The sequence below is a fragment of the Ascaphus truei genome, chromosome 7, assembly GCF_040206685.1.
Source record: "Ascaphus truei isolate aAscTru1 chromosome 7, aAscTru1.hap1, whole genome shotgun sequence".
NCBI lineage: Eukaryota > Metazoa > Chordata > Amphibia > Anura > Ascaphidae > Ascaphus > Ascaphus truei.
In genome coordinates this window covers 111,855,314-111,881,399 of record NC_134489.1, presented here as the reverse complement: position 1 = coordinate 111,881,399, position 26,086 = coordinate 111,855,314, and the positions used below count along the sequence as shown (strand labels likewise).

At 45.5% G+C, this 26,086-nt stretch overlaps 1 protein-coding gene across 3 annotated transcripts in view; it reads left to right on the top strand.

Moving 5' to 3' along the window:
* The window catches only part of LOC142499884 (protein mono-ADP-ribosyltransferase PARP14-like), a 60,282-nt gene that overhangs the window by 21,815 nt on the left and 12,381 nt on the right, over positions 1-26,086 (top strand). For all 3 annotated transcript variants that reach the window (XM_075609913.1, XM_075609915.1, XM_075609914.1), the window contains exons 5-12: positions 2,342-2,578; positions 6,447-8,731; positions 9,588-9,824; positions 14,326-14,547; positions 16,422-16,509; positions 21,668-21,817; positions 25,038-25,100; positions 25,531-25,707. In XM_075609913.1, the coding sequence (XP_075466028.1) occupies positions 2,342-2,578; positions 6,447-8,731; positions 9,588-9,824; positions 14,326-14,547; positions 16,422-16,509; positions 21,668-21,817; positions 25,038-25,100; positions 25,531-25,707 (3,459 nt within the window). The remainder of the gene's footprint in view (positions 1-2,341; positions 2,579-6,446; positions 8,732-9,587; positions 9,825-14,325; positions 14,548-16,421; positions 16,510-21,667; positions 21,818-25,037; positions 25,101-25,530; positions 25,708-26,086) is intronic.

Here is a 26,086-nt window from a genome sequence, read left to right as displayed (position 1 = left end):
ATGCTCACAACCCACTCTAGCTTCCTGGAAACAGGACGCCTTTGATCAGGGCTGTTTCCTAGCAATATTCCCTTGGCCTGCAAATTAGGTATTAACATACTGTGCACCAAAACCCCCATGTGTATGTTTCACACCCAACTTCAATCAAGCCCTTTGAAGTCCAGAGTTTCTGAAAAGACACAATACAGTTGTGTTTTGTTAAACGGTAGCTTATTAACCCCTTAAGCCCCGGTGTGTGTGGTGTAGCCACTGGCCCAGAAACAATACATTATTTTTTTTTACAGGGGAATAAGCATTTGGATATTGACGCGAGGTAAAAACACATTACTGGACCTCAGCCCAGTTAACCCCTTGCTCCCCAGGTGAGAGTAGAGGGTGGCCAATTGGGGTGTAACCCCTTTAATCCCGGGCCAAATCCTCACGACCGTCACAGCACCATCGCCTGATTTTTGAGATAAGTGATTGCATTGAAGTCCCCTCCTAGGCTTAATAACCCCGGAGTTTTCTGCTTGATTCGTGAGGTGAGCTATTTAAAAATATTGGAGCTACCATTGGGTGCATAGATATTTATGAGGGTGATAGAATGGGATTCGATGGCGCCTCGGACGTTTACGTAGAGACCCGCTTTGTCAGTGAGTACTATTCTGTACTATTAAGTAACCAGATTAAAGATACATTTATAAGGATACCAACATGTATTGGTTGTGTACTCGGTCCCCAGCCAGACTCAGAACACACAGAATTCATGGCAGGGCTTCCATTTGTGTATATAATAATTACGTTGGTCAATAGACAGTAGCAGAGTTATTAAACGCTCTCTGAATAAACCCATCCAATGGGATGGATTAGTAACCAATAAACAATCCTAGAAACATTATGTACAACACGACCCCAAAACCCCCCAAAAAGAGACATATTGGTGACTGTTAGGCATTCAGAGCACTATAATTATCCACCCACATGGCGTGAGTATTATTCCTGAACTTGTCCATAGCAGCGTTGGCACAAAAGTCTTAGACAAAACCATTTACTATTGTCACCCTTCGGTTGGGACGTTCTTTCGCGAAGCTAGAAAATCCTTTACCTTCTTCTCGTAACACAGGAGTTTCTTTCCGTTGTGATGTACGTACGTTTTGGCGGATGCCATAGGGCCACCTTAACTCCTGCCTTCATCGGCAGTTCTTGCCATTTAAGCATCTCTCTTCTTTTCCGCGAGGTTTCAGCACTGAAGTCGGGAGATATCATAATCCTGTTTTGTTGGTAGGATACTGTAGTTGCGGTTTCTGCCGGGACACTGTCAGTGTGGCTCCTTTATCCTGGTAGCGCAGCAATTTAATCAGGAAATGTCTAGGTCTGTCATTGGCGTTTGGTCGGGGACCAGGTGATCTTTGATCTCTTACGAGTTGAAAACCTGAATTCTGGTGATCCTTTCCTAGAATCTCATTCAGCAGGACTGATTAACTCTTTTTTTTAGATCCTTCCGGCACCCCAATAATTCTTAGGTTTGACCTTTTATCCCGATTCTCATAATCCTCCAATTTATTTTGATCTTGGTCATCTCGCTTTCAGTAGAAAGGTATCTGTTATGTATTTCCTTCTGTTGCATTCCAGTTGCTGTGACTCTATTTCAGTTAGTTTTCCTTGCAGCCGGTCTAATTTAGCATCCACCGTGACCACTTACCGAGTGAGATCTTTGTGGTTGGTCCGCAGTTCCTCTTTCAGAATGGCTGAAAGTTGGAGCTTCCAATTGTGCGTGAGTTGTCTGACTCCTCTACTTCAGATTGGACCTGATTGGGGGTATCCCCTCAGCTGGCTTGTCCTTAATAGGTTTGGGTGTTTTGTCTATTTTAGTTTTACCCGTCTTGTCTTGCCAGGGGTGGTTATATGTAGGTTATATGAAGGTTGTATGAAAGGTCGGTAATATAAGGAGATGTAGCAGGGTGCTCCAGAAGGCTGTCACATATCAATCATTCCCCCCCTATGAGAAAAAGTCACTCAATTGCAGTCTTTTAGTTTATTGGTGTGTTGTCAGTACTGACCTCTGTCCCCCTTGTTCTGGGTCTCTGGGTGGCACTGAGACAAAATGGCCACCCGCTTCTCTCCCCGGCCGCCCCGCTACAGCCTCAAGTAGGTCTCTCGCCGCTCAAGCAAGGGGGGGTCCACGGGGATCTAAATAGTCCTTATTACGTTAGCTAATGTAACGATTGCTAGAGGTTGGTGTTCCTTTGTCAGGGAGCTTTAATTCCACACAGCCATCTTGGTTAGGCTCCAGACCACGAACTCCCATCCCCTTCCCCCCCCCCTGGTCATTTTGTGATGTGAATCTTATTTCTTTCCCCAGATATCTCGGGTCTCATTAGAACATTTAGCGGCAGCGTCAGGGTGAATCAGCTCAAACTGACCGCGCGGCCGCTGGGAGAAACGAAAAGTATCAGGGCCGAGAATCTACCCCCCAACACATGTGAGGATCACGTGATTATTTACTTTGAGAGCCCCAAGCACGGAGGTGGGGGAGTGCAGGAGGCAGCGCTGGTACCTGAAGAAGATGCAGCGATCGTTACTTTTACTGATCCAGGAGGTAACTATTACCCATGGGGGATAAAGCGGTAACATTGTTACACGTGTAAATGAAACGGTGCCTGATATATGTTTATTTGCTCTCGGGGTTCCAGGCCTCCACTCTGCATATTCTTTTTCCTACTTCATTTCTTGTTGACGCTACTTTTCTTGTTGGTAATGAAGGAGCCAGGTTATGAAGCGATAGGAGGAGTTATAGGAAGCGGTTATATGAAGTAATAGGAGGAATTATTGGGAGACGCTATATAGGTAATAGGAGGAGCTATAGGGAGCTGTTATGTGGGATAATAGGAGGAGTTATAGGGAGCGGGAGAGGTTATATAGGTAATAGGAGAAGTTATAGGGAGGGGTTATATGGGGTATTAGGAGGAGTTATTGGGAGCTGGGGTAATAGGAGGAGTTATAGGGAGGGGTTATATGAGGAAATAAGAGGAGTTATAGGGAGAGGTTATATGGAGTAACAGGAGGAGTTATAGGGAGCCGTTATATGGGGTTATAGGAAGCGGTTATTTGGGGTAATAGGAGGAGTTATAAGGAGAGGTTATATAGAGTAATAGGAGTAGTAATAGGGAGTCGTTATATGGGGTAATAGGAGGAGTTATTGGGAGCCATTATATGGGGTAATAGGAGGAGTTATTGGGAGCCATTATATGGGGTAACTGTAGGAGTTATAAGGAGGGATTATATGGGGTAATAGGAGGAGTTATAAGGAGGGATTATATTGTATTGTATGTCTTTATTTATATAGCGCCATTAATGTACATAGCGCTTCACAGCAGTAATACACGTGGTAATCGAATAAATAACAGATAATATAAATAACAGATCATGGGAATAAGTGCTTTAGACATAAACATAACATTAAGGAAGAGGCGTCCCTGCCCCGAGGAGCTTACAATCTAATTGTTAGGTAGGGAGAACGTACAGAGACAGTAGGAGGGCGTTCTGGTAAGTGAGTCTGCAGGGGGCCAAGCTTATGTATAATGTGTTCAGAATGTTCACAGTGTTTATATGGGGTAATAGGAGGAGTTATAGGGAGCGGGAGAGGTTATATAGGTAATAGGAGAAGTTATAGGGAGGGGTTATATGGGGTAATAGGAGGAGTTATTGTCACGGTAGACCAGGACTTTTAACACCATTTATATTTAAGGGATCTGTCACAGGGCAAAACACAGCAAGTGAAATAAAATGAGGTTTATTTTGGATAAATCCTCGGAAACACACAGAAATACAAAATACAAAAATATACACACTTACGGGGGTCTGGGGAATGTGATCTACCTTTCCTAGGTGCAGGGACCCACTTCAAATGGGTTTACTCTGTCCGCTTCTCTGCTCCAGGATATCAAATTGCTGCACACAGCAACCACAATGACGTACCTCCAGCAGGTCACAGTCCAACTCCACACTCCTTCCCAGAGGTGGACTTCTGGTGGCCCTCTTCCTCTGAGGGTAACTAATGCACTGTCCAGCAGCACCCCTTTATATACCCCTTGGTGGCTATTGAACAAAGGCAGCCAGCCAAGAGAAAACAGTGCCTGGGGTTCAGACCTGATAACTGATTAATTTAACTAACACCCCCACCTTTGTTCTGATCTATTTCTATGGAGAGCTTCAACTGAGTGAATGACTTAGTCGTTCTCCCTAGAAATAACAATAACAGTGGAATATCTCATTTACTTTCTTGCATGTTCATGCCATCACCACACAATACCAGGTATCTAATCTGGGAGGAACTGCTAACACAGGCATAAATACAGACATAAGGTAATTATGTAAAGACAGGACAGCTAGCCCAAATCACATCACACAACAATGTTGATTGGGGAAAGGATTGTTACAGGGAAGACAGAATACATGCTTTGAAATACATTCTTAGGCTAAGGCCCCGCTCCCAGAGTCAGCGCGCCCGCACTGCAGACAGGCGGTGCGCTGACATACACAGACCGCGATATGCGGTCTGTAGGGAGCGGGGGCCGGAGCGGGAGGTGGGCGGGAGTGGGAGGTTTGAGCGGGAGGGGGGGCGTGGCTTGAGCGGAGGGACCTGCTACACTCCCCCCCTCCCTCCACGGACTCGGGCTGGAGCTGCTGATTGAAGGTAAGCAACACACACACGCAGGCACACACACACGCAGGCACTCATACACACACACAGGCACTCATACACACACACAGACAGACAGAGGCAGGCACTCACGCACTCAGACACACACACAGACAGGCACTCAGACACACACACAGACAGGCACACAGACAGGCACGCACGCACTCAGACACACACACATACACAGACAGGCACGCACGCACTCAGACACACACACACACACAGGCACTCACGCTGCTGTCACTCCACACTCCTCCCCGCTCCCCGAAGCCTCTCCTCCTCCCGAAGCCTCCCCTCCCCATTGGCTCACAGCCACACCACGTGACGCGTCAACGCTAGGGAACACCATTTTCTTGTGTCCCATAGCGGCTGACGCGCCACAGCGTGTAGTGCGCTGTGCCGCCAGTGGGGACCGGGACCGGCTCGGGAGGATTCCCCTGCTGGTGGGGAACTCGCGTGTGGCCGCCCGCGCCAACGAGCGCAGCGGGACCGAAGCCTTACAGACATGGGTTACATGTACACATACCCTGTTCTTCCCCAGATATTCAAGACATTTGGCTGGATGAAATATTACTAGGACTGCCCAGTTACACGGTTTTATAGGGGTAAATAGCTGGGATTTCTCCCCACTAGGTCAGCCAGTGACCCCTACCGTCACAGTTATAGGGAGCTGTTATGTGGGATAATAGGAGGCGATATACAGTAGGGAGAGGTTATATGGGGTAATAGGAGGAGTTATTGGGAGCCATTATATGGGGTAATAGGAGGTGATATAGGGAGTCATTATATGGGGTTATAGGAAGCGGTTATATGGGGTAATAGGAGGAGTTATAAGAGGAGTTATGGGGAGCGGTTATATGGAGTAATAGGAGGAGTTATTGGGAGCCATTATATGGGGTAATAGGAGGAGTTATAGGGAGCGGGTATATGGAGTAATAGGAGGAGTTATTGGGAGCCATTATATGGGGTAGTAGGAGGAGTTATAAGGAGCAGTTATGTGGGATAATAGAAGGAGATATAGGGATAAGTTATATGGGGTTGTAGGGAGCAGTTATATGGGGTAATAGGAGAAGTTTTAGGGAGCGGTTATATGGGGCAAAAGGATGAATTATAGGGAGGAGTTATAGGGAATGGAGATATGTAGCAAATGGAGTTATTATATGGAGCAGTTAAATGGATCAGTAGGAGAAGGTACAGAGAGAGGTTATATGGATCAGTAGGAGAAGGTACAGAGAGAGGTTATATGGATCAGTAGGAGAAGTTACAGATAGAGGTTCTATGGATCAGTAGGAGAAGGTACAGAGAGAGGTTCTATGGATCAGTAGGATAAGGTACAGAGAAGTTATATGGATCAGTAGGAGAAGGTACAGAGAGAGGTTCTATGGATCAGTAGGAGAAGGTACAGAGAGAGGTTCTATGGATCAGTAGGAGAAGGTACGAGAGGCTATATGGATCAGTAGGAGAAGGTAGAGAGAGAGAGGTTCTATGGATCAGTAGGAGAAGGTACAGAGAGAGGTTCTATGGATCAGTAGGAGAAGGTACAGAGAGAGGTTATATGGATCAGTAGGAGAAGGTACAGAGAGAGGTTCTATGGATCAGTAGGAGAAGGTACAGAGAGAGGTTCTATGGATCAGTAGGAGAAGGTACAGAGAGAGGTTCTATGGATCAGTGTGAGTGCTTGTATGGTGCAATGGGAGTTAGGGAGTAGTTATATGGAATGATCAGTTACGTGTAAACTAACTATCTGCGTCTCTATTTCTTATAGTTATAAAGACTGTCTTGGAGAAGCAGCATGTGTTTGGGAAGAAGCCGATATCAGTCTATCCTTACTATGTCTCACTGGGTGTATCACTATATGGGAGGAGAGGACCTCGTATAACAATACCCAAACCGCTTGAGTTCCCTATGAGTCCGTACATATTGGAATTTATACTGAATGATGCACAGTTAAAACTCAACATAAACAAGAAGATGGCGGATTATAATTGTGAGATCACATGGCCAGAGCTAGACTGCCCAAACCCTGTTATTAAACTTTGCATTTCCAAGACCGTATCTAATCATCTCAGGACCATGGCAAGGATTGTCCGAACATGGAGCGATCAGGTTAGCACAGAGTTCTCATTTGTTATTTCAAAGTACAAAGCCACAGAGTACGATGTGAATAGATCGGTTTGGGAAGCCATCAAAGGAGAAGTCGGCAGCTCAACGTATGATGGAGTCTTGATTAAGCCAGATCTTGCTAAGGAGAAGGTTTTCCTTGCGGGATTTTCAAAGGATGTTAACAAGATAGAGCAGTCATTCAGGAAGCTGGTACAAGATATCACTAAGAAAATGGAAAGAGAAAATCAAAGCTCAACAACCCCTGTGCCTCTATCCCCCGCACTCTATGAAATATTGTGCAATAATGGTCTGGAGAAGAACGTCCTGATGGACTTCCCAGAACTGAAGATGTCCTATGATGTATCAGCAAAGAATGTTTTGCTCTGTGGGCTCAAAGAGGAAATGTACGGGGCCAAATGTGAGATACTAAATATGGAGCAAAAGCTGAATCACAAAACCATTCACCTTGATCATCACATCATCCAATTCCTGGGGTTTGCCGATAGCGAGGAGCTGTCATGTCTCCTCTTCATACGTCATAACATTAATGCAATGTTTCAGATTGAAGGTAACAGTGTTAGACTAACTGGTTACTCCGTGAAGGATCTGTCCGAGGCCGAAGAACAAATAAAATGTGAGATAGTTTGTAAGCGAATTAATGTTGAAGAAAAGAACATTATCCAAAAGACGGAGTGGATAAGCATCAAGACACATTTATGTGAAGTATTTAACCCAGAGAAGTGCACTGTTCTGATTGAGGAATTTCCCACAGGGGCTGAGAATCAGGTGGTTATAACTGGCCTTTCCTCTCCAGCACAAGATACCTACCAACAGCTTAATGACTTTCTGGAGAAGAACACTCCAATACAGAAGGACATTCCGGTGAAATCTGTGGCAGTCACAAAGTTTATTATGGAGGAAAGAAAAACACTTTGTGAGGAAATTAAAAATAACAGCGTCAAACTTGTAATTAAACAGAAAACCATTATTTCCCTGCAAGGTTCAAGACTGTACGTGCTGGAGGCCGCTGCCCGCATAGAAAGACTTTTATCCTCACTGCATTCTGATACTCTGCGCATTAATAAACCAGGAGCAAAAAAGTTCTGCATAAGCAATGAAGAAATGTATGTTAATACAGCAAAGAATAAATTCAACTGCTTGATATATTTGCAGAAAGACGGAGAAGATGTATTCACAGCTGGTGAAATGAGCTTGGGTGAACCTCGCTGCCAAATAAACCTTCCGGATGGAGTCGTCATTGCAGTTTATAAAGATGACCTGATCCGTCACTGTGTTGATGTCGTGGTTAATGCAGCCAATGAAGATTTGAAGCACATTGGGGGGCTTGCATTAGCTCTGTTACAGGCTGCAGGTCCCAGACTACAAACCGACTGTGATCGTATTGTTAGGGAACAAGGGACATTATCAGCTGGTGATTCAGTAATCACTCATGCTGGTAATCTGCCATGCAAGCAGGTTATACACACTGTTGGGCCCAGATGGGATTCCACTTCAAAGAGGAAGTGTGAGCGGCTGCTAGGGAAAGCGATAACTACAAGCTTGGAGCTCGCTGCAGAAAATGGTCACAGATCCATTGGAATTCCAGCGGTCAGTTCGGGAATTTTTGGATTCCCTGAGGACCTATGTGCGCTAATCATTGTAGAAACCATTAGGGAATATGTTGAAAACCAACATAACAGCAGCATTAAAGAAATCCATCTTGTGGGCACTGATGATAAAATAGTGAGTGCTTTCACTGAGGCTTTGAAAGATGAATTTGGAGATCAGATGTTTGAAGGATCCCCAAAAAGCAGCATGAAAGGAAGGGCTGACACAGAGAAGCCAGTGGGAATTGTAGAAACTAAAAGTAGAGCTGAAGGTCAGATGGTGACAACCAAGGAAGGTTTGATCATCAAATTAATCCAAGGAAATATTCAAGATGCTATAGTACGTATTATTCTATATCAAAACTATTCACGTGTTTTGTTGTATTGCCGCTTATTTGTCAAGTCTGTAAATCAGTCACTATGGCTAAAATTTCTACATGTTCCATTCATTGAGTGTGTATGAATTGACTTTTTTATGCTGCAGAAATTGTGTGACAAGGAGGTATCATCGTAACCAAAGGAGCAGTGCAGAAACCTTTACACGTTTCCCTGATCAGGCACTACTTAAAGAAGGAGATGGGAATCCATAGTAATATACCTCAAGTGTAAAAATAATGCATAGGCACCATGTCAATTCTACTCTGCTCAGAGAGGTGGGTGCAGGAAGCCGCCGCCCAGCTCATATGGTAGGGATGAATGCGAGACGATAATTAATGTAGGTAGAATGAAGGCAGGTGGCTCTTAAAACCAAGCCTGTGTATTCTGGCACATAAATGGCCACTTACAATATTACATAGATAAGGAAAGTAGTTCCTCGGGACTATCCCTTTGCTTCTGATCAGGGAGGTTATATCTATTTATCTCAACACATTCTCAATGTTTTTCATGCATTAAACGGGTGTAATATGTGAAATTAATCTAGGGGCCTCACTTCAAGAGCAGGGCCATGGGGAAAGAATTCTGAAGCATTTCCAAAGTTGCAGCAATCCGGGCTTAGATATTGTCTCATGAAAGTCCCGAGAGATCATAAGGTCGTTCAGTATTCATCCAAATGAGAGTATGATAAAGATGAAGAAATACAATGTTACTCTGATTTGTAAACAAAGACACATTTGTGAACCTCGGAGATGGGACTGAGCAGTAAAACAGACACTGGTGTAACACAATGTACTATAAATAAATATTTCTTTGTGCAGACGGATGTGATCGTGAACAGTGTGGGAAGAGACCTGCGCCTCGATAGCGGAGGAGCTTCTAAAGCGTTATCTGGGAAGGCCGGCCAGAAGCTACAGAAATGTCTGGATAAAGTGAGCCATAAAACCCAAGTGAAAGAAGGTTCTGTGTATGAAACGGAAGGCTGTGACCTCTCCTGCCGCAAGGTCATTCACGTTGTGACTCCACAGTGGGATAAAGGAAAAGGGTCTTCTGAAAAGGTAAGAAGCTGGGGGGGGGAGAAAACATAGTGACGGTTAAGTAATTTAACCGGCACATTCATCCCTGTTACAGACACACACTGAACCTCTCTAATCTCTTCATCCTGGTATTACTATTATTAAGTAATAATCCCCGAAGAACAGGGCGTTACTGGCCAGTAATGCCCTGGCTGGAAGAGTTGAAGGCCCGAGGCGAAGCAGAGGTAACCCAGCCCGGGCATTATTGGCCAATAATGCCCTGGCTGGAAGAGTTGGATTATTACTATTATAGGCTAAATGTAAGCTTTATTCATAAATAATAGACACTTCGTTTAGTTTTATAAGAAATGTTATTAAAATAAAATTGTAAATTCATTAAAGCACCTCTATATAAACTCACACTGCGGATATCTATATCTATAGAAATACAGGGAGGGAGGGGGAGGAGTCAGTGCCTGGCTGCAGGGAGGGAGGGGGAGGAGTCAGTGCCTGGCTGCAGGGAGGGGGAGGAGTCAGTGCCTGGCTGCAGGGAGGGAGGGGGAGGAGTCAGTGCCTGGCTGCAGGGAGGGAGGGGGAGGAGTCAGTGTCTGGCTGCAGGGAGGGAGGGGGAGGAGTCAGTGTCTGGCTGCAGGCAGGGGGAGGAGTCGGTGTCCGGCTGCAGGGAGGGGGAGGAGTCAGTGCCTGGCTGCAGGCAGGGTGGGGGAGGAGTCAGTGCCTGGCTGCAGGCAGGGAGGGGCAGGAGTCAGTGCCTGGCTGCAGGCAGGGAGGGGGAGGAGTCAGTGCCTGGCTGCAGGGAGGGGGAGGAGTCAGTGCCTGGCTGCAGGCAGGGTGGGGGAGGAGTCAGTACCTGGCTGCAGGCAGGGTGGGGGAGGAGTCAGTGCCTGGCTGCAGGCAGGGTGGGGGAGGAATCAGTGCCTGGCTGCAGGCAGGGTGGGGGAGGAGTCAGTGCCTTGCTGCTGCCTCCTATCCAATCAGCTCCTCTGTCTGAGAGCTGCTCTCACGCTGTGTGTATGAGAACTCAAAGCTGATTGGCTGAAAAACTTGGCAAGGTGCCAAAAATTCCGGCCCATTACTGAATGGTTAAAATTCCAGGCATTATTCAATCAGAGAGCGGAGATTTCAATAATGCCCGGAGTTTACCAGCTTTAGCCTATAATTAGGTATAATGTTAGTATACAATCCAAAGAAAAGGCTGTGCTATTTGAAAGTTGCTTAACAAGGACAAAGGTGGAAAAAATGGATGAAAAACAATAATATAGTTCAGTATGTAAAAATACAAAAAGGGGTCAAAAATGACAAATAAAATACTTGGAAATAGACTCACCTGTTAACGTGTCTCAGTGCCATGGTATTCCCTTTACTAATGTAGAGCTATATGCTATCTAAGGAGCCCAAACATCATCACATTTGTCTGTAGAATCCTCTGGAGAATATCTCTTGTGTCGTCTTCAGACAGTCCTCCATGGTGAGGGTCGGGGGCTGCTTCCAACACAATGGTACCCTGCATCTGGCAGCGACCATGCAGCGTAGGGTTAGGTACTTTTTCTATTCATACCCCGGATAATATTCCTGGTCAGCAAAGCTATCCAGGGGTCCCAGAGAATCCTATATGTCAGGGAATAAGTTAACCTTCCAGGCAGCTCCAGCAGATATGGGCCATGGAGTCCCGGAGGCGGCACCGTCTCCAACACCTAACTGAGGAGTCTGGGAAAATACAACCCAGCCGGACAGCACTCCTGTACCATCTAATTACTCTCTTGTACACATTTTCAAGGCATCTTATAGAGATCGAGCAGGGTGCAGTTATCTCACATCCTCCTCCCTTCTTCCACAGCAACAACCACACTCAGATCCCTGCCCCAAGCTTGAGCAAAATCTGAGATCTCCATCAACTAGAGTGTGTAAACGGCCGCCAGCATTGCCTAGGCAAAGCAGGGTTATCTCAACCTGGGCGGGTTGTCTCAGGAGGAGTTTTTCCAGTTTATGAGAATTGACATAATGTTTCACCTGAGCGAAACACTACGATGCCACATCAGGCTTATTATCAACTGACTAAACAAAGTCTCCCTATACCTGTGCACCAGTATCCCCGAGGCCAAGTGAAGTCACGATGATTGTGAAAATAAAGCATACTCTAGTTAAAGTGATTCATTAAAAGTGCTCAAATGACGATGTGTAGATCCAATAGAATAAAAATAGCAAATAATTATGAGGAAAAACTATACTGAGAGTGGATGCAATAGCGCGTTGGTCCCGCCTCCTTTTCACACGCTGCAAATGGTGACACAAAGGTGTCAGCTGCCGTTGGCGTGTTGTGTTCCCACCCCCATGACCCCCCCCCTGCTGGTTATCCAGACGGAGGATAGAAAACTATATCAGTTTATCCAGATGGAGGATAGAGAACTATATCAGGTTATCCAGAAGGAGGATAGAGAACTATATCAGGTTATCCAGACGGAGGATAGAGAACTATATCAGGTTATCCAGAAGGAGGATAGAGAACTATATCAGGTTATCCAGAAGGAGGATAGAGAACTATATCAGGTTATCCAGACGGAGGATAGAGAACTGTATCGGGTTATCCAGACGGAGGATAGAGAACTATATCAGGTTATCCAGACGGAGGATAGAGAACTATATCAGGTTAGCCAGACGGAGGATAGAGAACTATATCAGGTTAGCCAGAAGGAGGATTGAGAACAATATCAGGTTAGCCAGAAGGAGGATAGAGAACTATATCAGGTTATCCAGACAGAGGATAGAGAACTATATCAGGTTAGCCAGAAGGAGGATAGAGAACTATATCAGGTTATCCAGACGGAGGATAGAAAACTATATCAGGTTATCCAGACGGAGGATAGAGAACTATATCGGGTTATCCAGACGGAGGATAGAGAACTATATCAGGTTATCCAGAAGGAGGATAGAGAACTATATCAGGTTATCCAGAAGGAGGATTGAGAACTATATCAGGTTAGCCAGAAGGAGGATTGAGAACTAAATCAGGTTAGCCTGAAGGAGGATAGAGAACTATATCAGGTTATCCAGACGGAGGATAGAGAACTATATCAGGTTAGCCAGAAGGAGGATACAGAACTATATCAGGTTAGCCAGAAGGAGGATAGAGAACTATATCAGGTTATCCAGACGGAGGATAGAGAACTATATCAGGTTATCCAGACGGAGGATAGAGAACTATATCAGGTTAGCCAGAAGGAGGATAGAGAACTATGCCAGGTTATCCAGAAGGAGGATAGAGAACTATATCAGGTTAGCCAGAAGGAGGATAGAGAACTATGTCAGGTTATCCAGACGGAGGATAGAGAACTATATCAGGTTATCCAGAAGGAGAATAGAGAACTATATCGGGTTATCCAGAAGGAGGATAGAGAACTATATCGGGTTATCCAGACGGAGGATAGAGAACTATATCAGGTTATCCAGACGGAGGATAGAGAACTATATCAGGTTATCCAGACAGAGGATAGAGAACTATATCGGGTTATCCAGACGGAGGATAGAGAACTATATCAGGTTATCCAGAAGGAGAATAGAGAACTATATCGGGTTATCCATAAGGAGGATAGAGAATTATATCGGGTTATCCAGACGGAGGATAGAGAACTATATCAGGTTATCCAGAAGGAGGATAGAGAACTATATCAGGTTATCCAGACGGAGGATAGAGAACTATATCAGGTTATCCAGAAGGCGGCTAAGCAAATACTCAGACATCCAAAGGCCCAAGCAGGAGAGAAAATAGCTCACTCTGTAAAGAAGGAGACACAACCTTTATTTGGGTATTCAGTATAAGTAAAAGGAGGATTAGTGAGACTAAATACAGAAGGGAATACTCTTGTTGGGGGAGACAAAGGTATAGCAGACACCTAAATAATTATTGGTACTAAGTCTTCACAGTGAAGGTGAAAGAGAAGGACCACAGGTGGGTAACAGGAATATACATGTAAGCGGGATGGACACAAGTCCATTCCGCGGTGAGAAAGTCCTACTGAGAGTCTCAGAACTGAAAGTGGGCAAGTCGATGGGGTCAGGTGGGATACATCCATGGATATGAAGAGAGCTTATGGGCACCCTCTCTTCCATTTCCCCCTCCCTCTCTCCCATTTCCCCCTCCCTCTCTCCTCCCTCTCTCCCATTCCCCCCCTCCCTCTCTCTCCTCCTCCTTGTCTCCCCCCCCCCCAACCCCACTCTCTGTCCGCTCGCAATTCCCTGTGTGTGCGTGTGTCTGTGCGATGTGCCGTCAGAGTCTTTGGTCGTGCCGCATGTACGGATAATGGTTACTTCTGTGGTTGCTCTTTCATCCTGCCTCGTATATCCTTGAAACATTAACCCATTCCCTGCTGGTTCACACTGGCCAAGTATTCAAACAAAACACAGTCTCCCATCTTACCCAGAATCCTCTTCGAGTAAAGTCCAGGGAGTTCCGGTCCGACAGCGTATGACCACATATTGCGTAAAGACACACAGGGAGGACCCATCCCTTTTTCTCTGTAATTTTCAGATTTTAAGGGCGATTTTGCGAACGTGCCTGAAGATCACCGAGAAGGAACGTTTGCAATCGGTCACTTTCCCAGCAATCGGAACTGGAAATCTCGGTTTCCCCAAAGCCGTGGTCGCCGATTTCATGTTTGATGAGATTCTCCAATTTAGCAGCAAAAAGAAAGTACAGAATCTTCAAGAAGTTAACTTTGTTCTGCATCCCAGTGATACGGAGATTATTACGGTAACTCAACCATTGTATTCATTGTATCTTCACTGCATATGCTGAAATAAAGTCACAATACGAAGTGTTCTCTATGTCCTTAATTCAAGTGGTATAATGAGTCATCAGTTAAATATGGGATTTGTTTATCACCGAATCCCCGTATGAAAGATCACGCAGTTTACGTTTTTAGTTTCCCAAAACACAAAGTGATAAAATAATTTACCTGAGAAAGCTCTGAACTTCTAACTGCGATCGCTCGTCCCCACGAGTGTCTCAGGACTTTGCCAGTTTTAGGGTGAAACGAGGAGAAGGAGGAAAACTCGTAGCAATAAACCCCAAACACGGTGGGTGTTTTAGAAAACATCACCTGTTATTAAAATGTTTACTTCATGTGCTGAGATGCATTAAATAATGGGGGTTGTAACGAATAAGGGGAATCGTGGATACAGGACCCCAAAAATATTTCTGCAACAGCCCCAAAAGATTCTAGTCTGACACTGCCCATAATAACTATCTGATCACTCCCAATATTCCCCATTGTAGAGGAAAAATCAATAAAGGCAACATTAGCATGAAGCACTTTGATAAATCAATATTAAGCATGTTGTTGATGAAATTGTGATGTCAAATTGCTCCATTTGCATAATACAAGCTCTGCCCTGTAATCACAAAACTGCTTCTCTGCTGTGTAATCCCAAAGCAGCTTCTCTGCTGTGTAATCACAAGGTTGCTTCTCTCCTGTAATCACAAGGCAGCTTATTTGTCCTGTAATCACAAGACAGCTTCTCTGCTGTGTAATCACAAGGCTGCTTCTCTGCTGTGTAATCACAAAGCTGCTTCTCTGTCCTGTAATCACAAGGCTGCTTCTCTGCTGTGTAGTCCCAAGGCTGCTTCTCTGCTGTGTAGTCCCAAGGCTGCTTCTCTGCTGTGTAATCACAAGGTTGCTTCTCTGCCCTGTGATTACAAGGCTGCTTCTCTGCTGTGTAATCACAAGGCAGCTTCTCTGCTGTGTAATCACAACGCTGCTTCTTTGCTGTGTAATCACAACGCTGCTTCTCTGTCCTGTAATCCCAAGGCTGCTTCTCTACTGTGTAATCACAAGGCAGCTTCTCTGCTGTGTAATCACAAGGCTGCTTCTCTGCTGTGTAATCACAACGCTGCTTCTCTGTCCTGTAATCCCAAGGCTGCTTCTCTACTGTGTAATCACAAGACTGCTTCTCTGTCCTGTAATCACACGGCTGCTTCTCTGCCGTGTAATCACAAGTCTGCTTCTCTGCTGTGGAATCACAAGGCTGCTTCTCTGCTGTGTAATCACAAGGCTGATTCTCTGCCATGTAATCACAAGGCTGCTTCTCTGCCGTGTAATCACAAGGCTGCTTCTCTGCTGTGTAATTACAAGGCTGCTTCTCTGCTATGTAATCACAACGCTGCTTCTCTGTCCTGTAATCCCAAGGCTGCTTCTCTACTGTGTAATCACAAGACTGCTTCTCTGTCCTGTAATCACACGGCTGCTTCTCTGCCGTGTAATCACAAGTCTGCTTCTCTGCTGTGGAATCACAAGTCGGCTTCTCTGCTGTGGAATCACAAGGCTGCTTCTCTGCTGTGGAATCACAAGGCTGCTTCTCTGTCGTGTAATCACAAGTCTGCTTCTCTGCCGTTTAATCACAAGGCTGCTTCTCTGCCGTTTAATCACAAGTCTGCTTCTCTGTCCTGTAATCACACGGCTGCTTCTCTGCCGTGTAATCACAAGGCTGCTTCTCTGCCGTTTAATCACAAGGCTGCTTCTCTGCCGTGTAATCACAAGCCTGCTTCTCTGCCCTTTCTTCCTTTACTAATGGGAGCAATTTACAAACAGCGGAATTAAATGTCACATATGGGATTTTTTGTTGTAGGAATTTTCGAATGTTCTGTCAAAAAGAATTGGTGCAAATCCAGCAGAAATCAGCAGCAACAAAAAGTCAAGTTCAGCAGCAGGTCCCGGTAAGGAAGCAGTCACATAACATCATATAGATGAGCTTAGTAATGACATTTCCTGACTGCTGCTTATTGGGTTACAGCGTCTAACTCGGGGTTCTGAACCTGTTTGAGCGCGGCCTAAATCTCAGAGCACCTCTGCTCTTCAAACCTCACTGGGTTCCCCCTGCACCAGGGATGTGAAACACTGATCTAACGTGTTACTCACTCCCACATGTAACGTGTTACTCACTCCCACATGTAACGTGTTGCTCACTCCCACATGTAACGTATTACTCACGCCCACATGTAACGTGTTACTCACTCCCACATGTAACGTGTTACTCACTCCCACATCTAACGTGTTACTCACTCCCACATGTAACGTGTTACTCACTCCCACATGTAACATATTACTCACTCCCACATGTAACGTGTTACTCACTCCCACATGTAACGTATTACTCACGCCCACATGTAACGTATTACTCACGCCCACATGTAACGTGTTACTCACTCCCACATCTAACGTGTTACTCACTCCCACATGTAACGCGTTACTCACTCCCACATGTAACGTGTTACTCACTCCCACATGTAACTTATTACTTACTCCCACATGTAACGTGTTACTCACTCCCACATGTAACGTGTTACTCACTCCCACATGTAACGCGTTACTCACTCCCACATGTAACTTATTACTTACTCCCACATGTAACGTGTTACTCACTCCCACATGTAACGTGTTACTCACTCCCACATGTAACGCGTTACTCACTCCCACATGTAACTTATTACTTACTCCCACATGTAACGTGTTACTCACTCCCACATGTAACGTGTTACTCACTCCCACATGTAACGTGTTACTCACTCCCACATGTAATGTGTTACTCACTCCCACATGTAACGTGTTACTCACTCCCACATATAACGTATTACTCACGCCCACATGTAACGTGTTACTCACTCCCACATCTAACGTGTTACTCACTCCCACATCTAACGTATTACTCACTCCCACATGTAACGTGTTACTCACTCCCACATCTAACGTGTTACTCACTCCCACATGTAACGTGTTACTCACTCCCACATCTAACGTGTTACTCACTCCCACATGTAACGTATTACTCACTCCCACATGTAACGTGTTACTCACTCCCACATCTAACGTGTTACTCACTCCCACATGTAACGTATTACTCACTCCCACATGTAACGTATTACTCACTCCCACATGTAACGTATTACTTACTCCCACATGTAACGTGTTACTCACTCCCACATGTAACGTGTTACTCACTCCCACATGTAACGTATTACTCACTCCCACATGTAACGTATTACTCACTCCCACATGTAACGTATTACTTACTCCCACATGTAACGTATTACTCACTCCCACATGTAACGTGTTACTCACTCCCAAATCTAACGTGTTACTCACTCCCACATCTAACGTATTACTCACTCCCACATGTAACGTGTTACTCACTCCCACATCTAACGTGTTACTCACTCCCACATGTAACGTGTTACTCACTCCCACATGTAACGTGTTACTCACTCCCACATGTAACGTGTTACTCACTCCCACATGTAACGTGTTACTCACTCCCACATGTAACGTGTTACTCACTCCCACATCTAACGTGTTACTCACTCCCACATGTAACGTATTACTCACTCCCACATGTAACGTGTTACTCACTCCCACATGTAACGTGTTACTCACTCCCACATCTAACGTGTTACTCACTCCCACATGTAACGTGTTACTCACTCCCACATGTAACGTGTTACTCACTCCCACATGTAACGTGTTACTCACTCCCACATGTAACGTATTACTCACGCCCACATGTAACGTGTTACTCACTCCCACATCTAATGTGTTACTCACTCCCACATCTAACGTGTTACTCACTCCCACATGTAACGTGTTACTCCCACATGTAATGTATTACTCACTTCCACATGTTACGTATTACTCACTCCCACATGTAACGTGTTACTCACTCCCACATCTAACATGTTACTCACTCCCACATGTAACGTGTTACTCACTCCCACATGTAACGTGTTACTCACTCCCACATCTAACGTGTTACTCACTCCCACATGTAACGTGTTACTCACTCCCACATGTAACGTGTTACTCACTCCCACATGTAACGTGTTACTCACTCCCACATGTAACGTGTTACTCACTCCCACATCTAACGTGTTACTCACTCCCACACCTAACGTGTTACTCACTCCCACATCTAACGTGTTACTCACTCCCACATGTAACGTGTTACTCCCACATGTAACGTATTACTCACTCCCACATGTAACGTATTACTCACTCCCACATGTAACGTGTTACTCACTCCCACATCTAACGTGTTACTCACTCCCACATGTAACGTATTACTCACTCCCACATGTAACGTGTTACTCACTCCCACATCTAACGTGTTACTCACTCCCACATGTAACGTATTACTCACTCCCACATGTAACGTATTACTCACTCCCACATGTAACGTATTACTCACTCCCACATGTAACGTGTTACTCACTCCCACATGTAACGTGTTACTCACTCCCACATGTAACGTATTACTCACTCCCACATGTAACGTATTACTCACTCCCACATGTAACGTATTACTTACTCCCACATGTAACGTATTACTCACTCCCACATGTAACGTATTACTCACTCCCACATGTAACGTGTTACTCACTCCCAAATCTAACGTGTTACTCACTCCCACATCTAACGTATTACTCACTCCCACATGTAACGTGTTACTCACTCCCACATCTAACGTGTTACTCACTCCCACATGTAACGTGTTACTCACTCCCACATGTAACGTGTTACTCACTCCCACATGTAACGTGTTACTCACTCCCACATGTAACGTGTTACTCACTCCCACATGTAACGTGTTACTCACTCCCACATCTAACGTGTTACTCACTCCCACATGTAACGTATTACTCACTCCCACATGTAACGTGTTACTCACTCCCACATGTAACGTGTTACTCACTCCCACATCTAACGTGTTGCTCACTCCCACATGTAACGTGTTACTCACTCCCACATGTAACGTGTTACTCACTCCCACATGTAACGTGTTACTCACTCCCACATGTAACGTGTTACTCACGCCCACATGTAACGTGTTACTCACTCCCACATCTAATGTGTTACTCACTCCCACATCTAACGTGTTACTCACTCCCACATGTAACGTGTTACTCCCACATGTAATGTATTACTCACTTCCACATGTTACGTATTACTCACTCCCACATGTAACGTGTTACTCACTCCCACATCTAACATGTTACTCACTCCCACATGTAACGTATTACTCACTCCCACATGTAACGTGTTACTCACTCCCACATCTAACGTGTTACTCACTCCCACATGTAACGTGTTACTCACTCCCACATGTAACGTGTTACTCACTCCCACATGTAACGTATTACTCACTCCCACATGTAACGTATTACTCACTCCCACATGTAACGTGTTACTCACTCCCACATGTAACGTGTTACTCACTCCCACATCTAACGTGTTACTCACTCCCACATGTAACATATTACTCACTCCCACATGTAACGTGTTACTCACTCCCACATGTAACGTGTTACTCACTCCCACATCTAACGTGTTACTCACTCCCACACCTAACGTGTTACTCACTCCCACATCTAACGTGTTACTCACTCCCACATGTAACGTGTTACTCCCACATGTAACGTATTACTCACTCCCACATGTAACGTATTACTCACTCCCACATGTAACGTGTTACTCACTCCCACATCTAACGTGTTACTCACTCCCACATGTAACGTGTTACTCACTCCCACATGTAACGTGTTACTCACTCCCACATCTAACGTGTTACTCACTCCCACATGTAACGTGTTACTCACTCCCACATGTAACGTGTTACTCACTCCCACATCTAACGTGTTACTCGCTCCCACATGTAACGTATTACTCGCTCCCACATGTAACGTATTACTCGCTCCCACATCTAACGTATTACTCACTCCCACATGTAACGTGTTATTTACTCCCACATTTAACGTGTTACTCACTCCCACATGTAACGTGTCACTCGCTCCCACATGTAACGTGTCACTCGCTCCCACATGTAACGTGTCACTCGCTCCCACATGTAACGTGTCACTCGCTCCCACATGTAACGTGTCACTGGCTCCCACATGTAAAGTGTTACTCGCTCCCACATGTAACGTATTACTTACTCCCACATGTAACGTGTTACTCACCCCCACATGTAACGTATTACTCACTCTCACATGTAACATGTTACTCACTCCCACATGTAACGTGTTGCTCACCCCCACATGTAACGTATTACTCACTCCCACATGTAACGTGTTACTCACCCCCACATGTAACGTGTTCCTCACTCCCACATGTAATGTGTCACTCACTCCCACATGTAACATGTTACTCACTCCCACATGTAACGTGTTACTCACCCCACATGTAATGTGTTACTCACTCCCACATGTAACGTATTACTCTCTCACATCTAACGTGTTACTCATTCCCACATGTAACGTATTACTCACTCTCACATGTAACGTGTTACTCACTCCCACATGTAACGTGTTGCTCACCCCCACATGTAACGTGTTCCTCACTCCCACATGTAATGTGTCAATCACTCCCACATGTAACATGTTACTCACTCCCACATGTAACGTGTTGCTCACCCCCACATGTAACGTGTTACTCACTCCCACATGTAACGTGTTACTCACCCCACATGTAATGTGTTACTCACCCCACATGTAATGTGTTACTCACTCCCACATGTAACGTATTACTCTCTCACATGTAACATGTTACTCACTCCCACATGTAACGTGTTGCTCACCCCCACATGTAACGTGTTGCTCACCCCCACATGTAACGTGTTACTCACTCCCACATGTAACGTGTTACTCACCCCACATGTAATGTGTTACTCACCCCACATGTAATGTGTTCCTCACTCCCACATGTAACGTATTGCTCACTCCTACATGTAACGTGTTCCTCACTCCCACATGTAACGTGTTACTCACCCCCACATTAGTTGGGGATCAGGAGAGATTTGCACATTCTCACAGTCTCTCTTTCTTGCAGTTTTCTTCGGGGCCGTCACAACCCCGGCGCTGGGGGTTCATGAAATGAAAGTTGGATCAGTTACTTACCAAGTAAAATCAGGAGATATAACTAAGGAAAACACGGACGTTATTGTCAACTCGTCAAATGGTCATTTTAATCTCAAGACAGGTATATCTTTTAGCAAAATGAAGGGCACATATTGTAAATGTCCATACATACATACTGCACATGTGCATACATACATACTGTGCATGCTCATACATACTGTACATATACATACCATACATACATACTGCACATGTGCATACATACATACTGTGCATGCACATACATACTGTACATATACATACCATACATACATACATACTGCACATGTGCATACATACATACTGTGCATGCACATACATACTGTACATATACATACCATACATACATACTGCACATGTGCATACATACATACTGTGCATGCACATACATACTGTACATATACATACCATACATACATAATGCACATGTGCATACATTTATACTGTGCATGCACATACATAATGTGCATATACATACATACTGCACATGTGCATACATTTATACTGTGCATGCACATACATACTGTACATAGAGTACATGTGTACATACATGCACTGTACATATACATACATATTGTACATGTACATATTGTGATGCCTCAGTCACGTTGCAGGGTCTTTTATCCCATATTCAAGGCAGGAATCTTTAGGCTGCGTTTATAGTCCTGGCGACAGCGTGCAGCCACAAAGCAAGTTAATGTAGTCCGTAGCGACAGGCCATAGTGGGCGCGATGGCGCCGTGTGACATCACAGCGACCAACATCGCTGTAGTCTAAAGGATTTGAGATTTCCAGAGATAGCTGCACCATGTGACTGGCCGCAGCCAATCACAGAGCCCCTGGCCGCAGCCAGTCACAGAGCCCCTGGCCGCAGCCAATCACAGAGCCCCTGGCCGCAGCCAATCACAGAGCCCCTGGCCGCAGCCAATCACAGAGCCCCTGGCCGCAGCCAATCACAGAGCCCCTGGCCGCAGCCAATCACAGAGCCCCTGGCCGCCAACGACATCGCCCACCAGTGTGCAGCTTTTGCTACGGCGACGTGCGTTACGGGCAGCGTCGCTGTAGCCAGAACTATAAACGCAGCCTCTGAGTTCGTTGAATAGGGTTTATTTACAGCAAAACAAACAAATTATAGCCACACTGTCCCTTTAAGAAAACGAAACCATAGAAGTAAAACCTACTCCCCTCGGGAGACTGACTACACATCAGTGACTGACTAGCACACTGGCTGGCTAAGCCCTGTTCCCAGCTTTAACAATACCTTCAAGTATATAAATATATATATCAAGTCCTTATCAGTTTGTTGTGGGAATTCAGTCCCAAGAAAGTCCAGGAAATCCCTCTGGACACAGAAACCTGGACAGGATAGCTCTGCTCCCTCAGCAGTCTATGGAACGCCAGCTCCGTGAAGTCAGGACCACGTCCTGCGGTTTATTCACGCCCTCGTGGCTCACCCTGTTCACGGCCGCAGAGTCCTGTTGGTCCCAGGCACACCCTTCTGGGCAGGCCCCACAGCCTCTTGACCAGTCTCTGTAGGTTCCGGGACAGGTAGCCTCTGTGACAATCCAGCAGTCTCTCAGGCCATTTCCTGAGCCGCGTGACCCTGCTTCTTGCAGGATCTGGAAGCGAGAACGATCAGTCTCCTCTTGGTTGGGGAAAATCTCTCTCATTGCAAGCAGCGGCCTGCCGGTTTCTTAAAAAGCCCTGTTCCTTCAGGAGTTCTGTCTTAATTAGCTACAGGTGCAGCTAGCCTCTCCAGGAGTAATTTAACTGTCTGCCTGCTGGAAAGCACACAACTGCACTACTCCAGCATAAGGTGGCTCACAATACATACTGTACATGCATACATACATACATACATACATACTATACACACATACATAGTATCCTTTCTCATTATTCTGTCCATTCTCTCCTGGAGGTATTTCATTGGATACTATTTGTTAGTTCTAACATAAAAGTCTAATTAGATTGTAAGCTCTTCGGGGCAGGGACGCCTTTTCCTAATGTTACTTCTATGTCTGAAGCGCTTATTCCCACTATGTGACGTGCGTTACTGCGGTAAAGCGCTGTGTATACTGTCACGATCAGGGTTAACCGGATTACCAGGGAACGTAGAATCCCCAGAATACACGGGTTTATTAAAGCGGAGATTATTTAGCCGGAGCGAACAGTAACTCCCACTGTACCTAACACAGAAACACGTTACTAGCACACGGGGTAAGGGGGATCTCCTGGCTGGCGAGGAGGAAGCTGTGTCCCCTATCTGTGCAACATGGTGCACACGCTAACACGGCTTCACAGGCCATGCCAAGACAGGTAACCCACAGGTAATACACAGGTAACAAGGACACACAGGTAATACACAGGTATTACACATATAACAAGAACACACTGGGAACAAAGACACACAGGTAACACACATATAACAAGGACACACGAGTAATACACAGGTAACACACAGCCTTTACAAAGCCAATCAGGTGACACACACAGGTAACGCACAGGTAACGCACAGCCTTTACAAAGCCAATTAGGTGACGCACAGGTAATGCACAGGTAACGCACAGCCTTTACAAAGCCAATTACGTGACACACACAGGTAACGCACAGGTAATGCACAGGTAACGCACAGGTAATGCACAGGTAACACACAGGTAATGCACAGGTAACACACAGCCTTTACAAAGACACTCAGGTACCAGGAAGCCGGGGAGAAGGCAGTATCTATACCCCTGTCCCAATCAGGGAGACACTGATCAGTCTGGGGGAGAACAATAGTCCCGGTCTCAACACACAGTCCCGGCCCAGGTAATGAGGTTACTGGGGGCGAAGGTCGGCCTGGAAGCCCAGGGGACATCCCAAATATGGTCACCCCCTGTCCTTAGCATAGTCCCCAGGGTTTCGGCAGGTGCAGGACGATGCCCATATACGTGGATTTCCGTCTCCCCAGGCATATAATGCCTGATACAGCCCCAGTGCGCTCAGCTCTCTCAGCGCGTCCAGAGTTAACCCATAGCATCCTGAGAGGCCAGTGGAGAAGAACAGTACCACTGCTTGCACAAACTATAAAACACCATAAAAGGTCAAAACGGGCAGCACCAGGGAGCCCAACTCTCACCCCATGGTGACTCTGGTCAGCATAGCATGGTGACCCTGGTCAGCATAGCATGGTGACCCTGGTCAGCATAGACAACAGGGCAGAGCTGCCTATTTCATCACATACATAATCGGACATTAGGGGGGGTAATGTATTCAGGGCCGCTCTCCGGGGCGGCACTTGACATGGTTTATCCCCTGCAGGTGTGTCCAAGGCTATCCTGGACGCGGCCGGAGCTGCGGTTGAAGATGAATGCGCCCAGCTGGGTAAGAATCATTCTTTGCAGATCTCCCGGCTGCATTTCCTGCAAACCTTTTCTCATTTCTAATGGAGTGAGTCTCATTTCCCCAGCAGCCGAGACGCAGAAGTGGGGGGGCGTCTGCAATCCCCCAAAATCATATTATGTGAAGTTGCCATTTCATCAGATAAACAGTTACAGTATATACGGGATATACGGGATATACGGCTGCAGCGAATCTTTTGCTCCGTTTTGCAAACGAGGGCTGCTGTGCTGGGCGATAATGATATAAATGAGACTTTTGGATGAATATGTGTATAATTATGTTGCATAGTTGTTCCTGCATGTCTGTGATAAGGGGGATGTGAGATATTGCATCTGTTTCTTTCTTCCTTAATCGCACCAAACGTTAATATTTTGCTTATAGTTTTATTCTGAAGGTAAATTCTTTCTCTCAGCGTCCCAGCCTCACGACGGATATATCGTCACCCAGAAGGGAAACCTGCTCTGCAAACATATACTGCATGTTGTTGGAGTACAAACCCCGGAGCGAATCACAGAGTGCGTTTCAGGCGCTCTGCTGGCGTGTGAGAATTTACAGGCAACATCTGTAACCTTCCCAGCCATCGGGACAGGTACTGTGTTACTGTGTTACTGTGTTACTGTGTTACTGTGTTACTGTGTTACAGTGTTACTGTGTTACTGTGTTACTGTGTTACTGTGTTACTGTGTTACTGTGTTACAGTGTTACAGTGTTACTGTGTTACAGTGTTACAGTGTTACTGTGTTACTGTGTTACTGTGTTACTGTGTTACTGTGTTACTGTGTTACTGTGTTACTGTGTTACTGTGTTACTGTGTTACTGTGTTACTGTGTCACTGTGTCACTGTGTCACTGTGTCACTGTGTTACTGTGTTACTGTGTTACTGTGTTACTGTGTTACAGTGTTACTGTGTTACTGTGTTACTGTGTTACTGTGTTACTGTGTTACAGTGTTACAGTGTTACTGTGTTA